This window comes from Manis javanica, chromosome 14 (assembly GCF_040802235.1).
Source record: "Manis javanica isolate MJ-LG chromosome 14, MJ_LKY, whole genome shotgun sequence".
NCBI lineage: Eukaryota > Metazoa > Chordata > Mammalia > Pholidota > Manidae > Manis > Manis javanica.
In genome coordinates this window covers 40,117,874-40,124,991 of record NC_133169.1, presented here as the reverse complement: position 1 = coordinate 40,124,991, position 7,118 = coordinate 40,117,874, and the positions used below count along the sequence as shown (strand labels likewise).

At 36.9% G+C, this 7,118-nt stretch overlaps 1 protein-coding gene across 1 annotated transcript; it reads right to left on the bottom strand.

Moving 5' to 3' along the window:
* Window positions 1-5,798: 5,798 nt before the first annotated feature.
* Window positions 5,799-6,725, bottom strand: LOC118967692 (olfactory receptor 2G3-like). Its single transcript, XM_036994746.2, has one exon. The coding sequence runs from the start codon at window positions 6,723-6,725 to the stop codon at window positions 5,799-5,801; it is 927 nt and encodes a 308-aa protein (XP_036850641.2).
* Window positions 6,726-7,118: the final 393 nt, after the last annotated feature.

Sequence of the window (7,118 nt, the reverse complement as noted above, 5' to 3'; positions counted from 1 at the left end):
GCTCTGAAATCTTGAGAGCTCTGTTTGAGGTACATTTCACCTTCCGTACCTAATTCGCTGATAACATTTTTCTCTATCAGTATCAATATATTGCTGAATCTAATATAAAGTTCCTTCTTGTGAAATAATGATAAATTTCTTTTGAGATGATTTTTGAAATGTTACCAATACAATTATCCCATGAGATATTTAAATTTTAATTTATAAATTCATCTCAAACCTCTGCATAAGTTACAGTCTGCAACAGCTATGCTCCTATTTCTGTGCCACGGGTGCTGAGGCCTGTCCTCCTGCAGCAGTGGAATCTATCAGAGCTTACAGGTCCCGAGGAACATCCGAGAAAGGACAGCCAGCCTGATCCTGTCACAGAAGTTTATCCATGTCGCCTTTCAGAGCCACTGGAATGACTTCAGTTGCTCACCTTAAGACCGCATGTATTTTTATATAATGATATTTTTTCTTAAAATCAAGTAATATACTTAGAAATCTCATGATGATAGAGATTACATTTGAGTGAGCAATCAAAAATCTTGATCAAATGTGAGTGGGGAAATTGACCCAAGGAAGTATTCATTTGAGCATTAATGAAGATCCATTCCTGTTACATGCATTATTTATCTGATGATAGCTAAATTCTTTTAAGAAACATGATTTCCAAATGATACTGTTGGATAGAATGTTTACTGAAATACAAACATCATAAAGACACCATCCCATCTTTGATATAATCAGTCTCTTCCAATGCTTTCTGCATGCCTCGGCTGCAGTTATAGAAAACAGGGCGTAAAGACCTAGGGACATCTGCACTTAATTTGGCAGTTATTTACAGCTTATTTCCAATCTATCAGTTCTGATTTCCAACGTGGTACGTCTCTATATGTTCAAGTACACATTTTGACTCTCATTGTCTAGTAAAATCAGCATTAGTAATAATATTTTCAATGTGCCTGTCTCTTTCCAGCTCCTTCTCTTCTCCTATCTAGACTCCCAGGGCATTTCTGGAGCCATCCGCAGTGCTCAGGGTGCTACTGGCTAGTGGAAGAACCTGTAGAATGATTCTTCCAAACATAACCATTGGTATTAGTTTTTTTCCTATGTACCATGAACATAACCTGGAAATATGATTGGGGTCTGTATGTGAGTCAGCAGGTACTCTGAGGAAACGCAGCTTCACAGCAGATGTTGAGGCTGATGATCAGAAAAGTTTATAGGTCAGCTTGATGATCGAAAAGATACAGGCTGCCTGGCAGCAGTTTCCCTTCTTTCCCCTCAGCGAGCCTCCAGTAAGGCAGGCCTCTGCGGTAATGCACATTCTTAGAGTTCAGCACTAACTCATGTGTCCTCTATTTTTTTGACACAAATCCCATTATTGAAATTTGGTCATAAAATATCTTTCCCAGAGGACATGATGTTTCTTGAGGTTATTTAAGATGACTGTTTCATTCATTTTTGTTTTTCCATTGATGACTAAATGTGTTCTACATTCTAGATATGTTCTGACATCACATGCTAAGTGTGTGCTGACTTCATTGCGTCTGAGATAAATCATAACAGAGAAAAGATTTCTTGTCTTTTTTATTCATTATTCTACCCCTAGTATCTATAACAGTGACTGAAAACAGTTAGTTAGTTGTAGATAGGTATTGATTGAATCAGCACTGAATGAATTAATGAATTCTAAGTGGTCAATATATACTTGCTAATTAATAAGGTGATCAAATACTGAGCAATCAGTATGTATTTTTAATTATTTAATTAATTAAAATTTAATATATTCATTTTATATGTGCTTTGTAATATTGCTTGAAACACTGGTTACTTAAATTAGATTTTCATTTGAATCTCCTTGATTACTCATTATGATGTGTTCATATGTTCAATTTCTTCACTTTGAATGTTTTTATCATGAAATTGTGTTAAATTTTTCAAATGCTTTTTTTGCATCTATTATATGATTTTTATTATTCATTCTGTTAGTGTCACCTTTATTGATTTGCATGTATTGAACCATCTTTGAATAAGAGCTGTAAATACCACTTGATCATGGTGTATGATATTTTTAAGATACTATTGAATTAGATTTGCTAGAATTTTTTCAGGATTTTTGCATCTGTGTTCATAAGGGATATAGGCCTGTGATATACTTGTTTGGCTTTAATGTGAAGATAACGATGATCTCATAAAATGCATTTGCAGATATTCTTTCCTCTTCAAGTTTTGGGACATTTGCAAAGGACTGGCGTTAATTCTTTAATGTCTGGAAGAATTCACCTGTGAAGTCATCTTGTCTGGTTTTCACTTTGTTGGGATATTTTGATTACTAATTCAATTTCCTTCTTCATTATTTGTCTTATATGTTTTAATCTTTTAATTAATAATATTAAGGGGAAACACAACTCATTCTGAGTTTAGTGTTTCTTTGATACCAAAAGCAGAAGAGGACACTATGAGAAAAGAAAACTGCAGACCAATATCCCTGATGAACATACCTGCAGAAATTCTCATCACATCATTAGCAAGCCAAACTCAAGGACACATTACAAAGATTATGCCTCATGAACAAGTTGGGTGAAAAGGCTGGTTCAGCATAAAACAATAATACATTACATTAATGAAAGGTAAAAATCACATGATCACCTCAGCAGATGCAGAAAAAAATGTGACAAAAAATCATACTTTTGTGTAAAACTCTTAACTGATTTTGTATAAAAGGAACCTCAAAATAACAAAGGTCATATGTAGCAAATTTTGCACAGGTAACAGTGAAGAATATTTTACAGCATTTCCTGTAAAATGAGGAACAAGATAAGAATGCCAGCTCTAACCACTCCTAGTCATTATAGTACCAGAAGTCCTAATTAAAGCAATTAGGCAAGACAAAAAATTAGAAAAAAATCTGGATCAGAAAGGAAAAGTAAAATTATTGCTATTGGCTAATGAGATGATCTTACATAGAGAAAATTCCAGAGTCAATCTACAACTATTGGAATTAATCAATTATTCCAGCAATGTGACAGGATAGAAAAATCAACACACAGAAATAAGTTAGCATCCTTTTCACTAGTGATGAAAGAACTTAAGAAGAAATAAAACTATCTCATTCACAATAACATCAATAACAAGTAGTTAGCAGTAAATTTAGGAAGTGAGAAATCTGTACATTAAAAATTATAAAATTTTGCTGAAAGAAATTTAAGAAGACACAAATGAAAAATATATCCAGTGTTCATGGATCAGAAGAAACATAATCTCCATAAAAATACCAAAAGCATTATTCACAGAAATAGAATAAATAATCCCCAAATTTGTGTAGAACTACAAAAAGCCACAAATAGCTAAGTCAATCCTGATTAAAAGAACAAAGCCAGAAGTGCTATACTTCCTGGATTCAAACAATACTACAGAGTCATAGTAATGAAAACATGTGATACTGGCACAAAAATAGATGGGTAAACAGAAGAGAGAGTCCAGAATGAAATCCAGGTACTTATAGTCAACTAATAGACAAGGGGGAATACCCAATGAGGAAAAGAGAGTCTTCTCAACAAGTAGTCCTGAAAAAACTGGAGAAACACATGCAGAATGATATTGGACATCTACCTTGTACCACTCACGAAAATTAGCACAAAATGAATCAAACACTTAAGACCTGATATCATACAATTATAGGAATGAAATTCCATGACATTTGTCTGGAAGTGAGCTTTAATGCTGAGATCACAAATAGCAATAGTAAAAGTTGGCAAATAAGACTGTGTTAAACTTAAAACTTCTGCACAGCAAAAGAAACCATGAACTGCGTGGGGATCCAGTTTTTGTTTACTTTTTTCGTAAGTCTTTCATTTACTTGTATGCCTCAAAGAAATTCAAAGTTTGTCGTTTTTATATTTTCTGAAGTTTAAACAGGCAGGTAGGATGACATATAGTTGGAGATTTAGAGTATTCTCAATATTAAAAAAAAAAGGTTTCAGGGGTGCATACAGAGCCACCCCTCCAAACATTATTAAAGTAATATTCAGTTATGGGAAAGAAAAATTTGTGTAGCCTTAGGAGAATAAAAATACAATCATAAATAAGAAATACAAAATCAGGAAAATTACCATAATCAGAAAGAAGAAAGGAGAGGTATTGCAAGTCTGCCTGATTATAAGAGTGGGTCTCTAGGATTTAAATACCCTGAGGGATTTGATCCTCAGTAGAATTAGATAAGAGATTAGATTAGGCATGGCACTGGCCACAGGGTTGTTGAGAAAATCATTGTGCCAGACCATACAAATGAGTGGAGTCTTGATGGACATTGAATGCATGCAGGGCACAAAAGAAGGATTTTGAGATGAGGAGCACAAAAATGAAGTCTTGCTAGAGAGGCAGCTTGAGTGTTAACATAAATAGTACACGAGATGGTTTCTGCAAGTGGAAGAAACTAAAAATGTCTATGTAGTCTGACCATGTTATGGAGAACCTACAAATAGAGGTAAAGATGTAAAGTATTTACACAGATGAAAACACCAAGCCACATAAATGTAGCAATGGGTTAGCAGGACATTTGGATGAGGATCCTGATTGGTCACATTTTGCAATATTTCAATGCACAAATATCTATTCCACATGACATGGTAAATTCACAACATAAGGTAAAATTACACCTGAAAATCAGGCTAACTGCTGATTATTGCAGATAAGCCCCCTTATAACATTTGAACCCTGCAGACAATGGTGTGTTCCAAATAGTATTTATTATAGACCATGAAAATGAGAAAAGGTCTTGAATGCCTTAAAGGTTGAATAGGTTTGAGAAAGTAACTGAGGGTGAGAGCACATATAAATGGGTTTCAGATGATGTAATGCAAATCATGCAAACCTTGACTTGGAGAGTGGCAGGAGTCACTCTAGGATTTTCATATTATAAGAGTATATAAAGATAGATATATTGGAAAGATAAACGGTTTCTTCACTGGCAAGAATCTGGAGAGCAGAGATACTGGGAAATTGAATCAGAATAATATTTGAAAGGGTACCAGGGACTGTGAGAACTTTGAACAATGGCTGCCAGGTGAAATGTTTGAATAGAATTCTTTCTTTAAAAAGTATGTAAACTTGGAAAACTACTGAATTGATTCCAGCAAGAGGTCATGAAATCATAGACTAAGAAAGAGGCAGAAAGCACACAAGGAATCAATGATATACTTATAAAGATTCAGAACCTGGAGATCAGTTATGTTAGAAAAGACAAATAACAAAGGTGAAATGAGAATGACTTTAGAAAATTTAGCTTAGAAAACTGAACAGAAGATGGTACAAATAGCTCAACTAGGAATGATAAAGAAGCTGTTTGATGGTAGAAGAAAGGAATAAGTAGATTTTAGAAATGGGAAAAGTGAAGTATTTTATGGATGTTCAGGTGAATGAGGTCAAGAGTTGGAAATTCAAGAGTAGGACTCATTACATAAAGAGGATGATATACACTAGAAAGATATATAAAAGCTCAGGAAATACATGAATTCTTTCAGATGTACTAAATAGAAAAATAATTTGTTAAACAAGGTTCTTATGGTAAAACCTGGAAAAATGCAAAAATTAATGTGGTGTTGAGTTATAAGAGATCGGCAAAGCTGGTAAGAAGCATGTGAGAGGTGAGCTACAACTTTGTGTCAGTGTGGGAAGATGTGTTCTCATTGGCCAGATCACCAGTAGAAAACACCAGGGGAGGGAAAAGGAAAATGAGGTGTTAGGTGACATTTGACTTCAATAACCCATCAAGAACTTTTAAAGATCTTCAAATTGTAGCTTTTGGGGACTTAGTTCTTCTTTGCACAATACAGTTTCTGTAGGGCGACCTTCATATCTTTGTTCCTGAGACAATAGATAACTGGATTCAAAGTAGGTGTGAGAATGGAATAAAAAATAGATGCCACGCGACCCTGGGTTGGGGAGTAATGGGAAGCAGGCCTCAAGTACATGAAGCTCCCGGTTCCATAGAACAGAACAACTGTGGTCAGGTGAGAGGAGCAGGTGGAGAAGGCCTTCCACCTGCCATCCACGGAGGGGATCTGGGCTATGGTGGAGATGATTGGGACATAGGAGAGGAGGGTGAGGGCGAAGGAGCTCATGACAACGCAGCTGCTCACAGCAAAGCCCACTTTCTCACTGAGGTGGTAATCGGTGCAGGAGAGTCTCATGACTGGAGGGATGTCACAGAAGAAATGCTCAATGACGTTGAGTCCACAGAAGGGCAGCGAGAAGGTGTTGAGGGTATGGAAGGCTGAGTACATGGCGCCACTCAGCCAGGCCACTGCAACCAGTTGAGAGCAAAGTTTCTGGGTCATCAGGGCACCATAGACCAGGGGCCGGTGGATGGCTGTGCAGCGGTCATAGGCCATGGCTGTGAGCAGAAAACACTCGGTAGAAGATAGTGTAATAAACACATAAAGCTGAGCTACACACTCCAGGTAGGAAATGACCCCAGACCCCCTGAAGGAGGTAACCAGAGCCTTGGGGACGGTGACTGAGGTGTAGCACATGTCCAGAAAAGACAGGTTCTTCAGGAAGAAGTACATGGGTGAGTGGAGGCGGCTTTCCCTGATCACAGCTGTGATGATGGAGATGTTCCCCAGGAGGCCGAACAGGTAGACCAATGAGAAGAAGAAGATGACCACAGATCTCAACTCAGGGGCCTCTGCAAAGCCTCTCAGGATGAAATGAGTCAGTCTTGTGTGATTAGACATTTCTGCTGTGCCTGTAGTTTTATTCAGATATGATGGCAGGATACAGCTATGTGAGGCAACAGATGGGAAACCAAAGTGATACGTCTATCCAGGTCTAATAGACACTGTCCACAGGGGTCTATCTTGTAAAGTGGAAAAATCAAACACATTAAGCAGCTTATTTAAATGATAGTATTTCAGTGAGTCACGTGATCTTTTTGGTGAACCAATTTGCACTTGCTCCAGGTCTGCAAGTATAGTCGCATTGCTTGAAAATAGTGTTTTACAGGAAAGAGGTAAGGGCTGAGGGAGAAACTGCCAACATTTTCTTCCTCCTTTTTCTTCTGTGTATCACTTTCTCAGCCTCTCTTTTGCTGGTGTCCATTCTTCCAGGTGTTCCTGAAACATTGATTT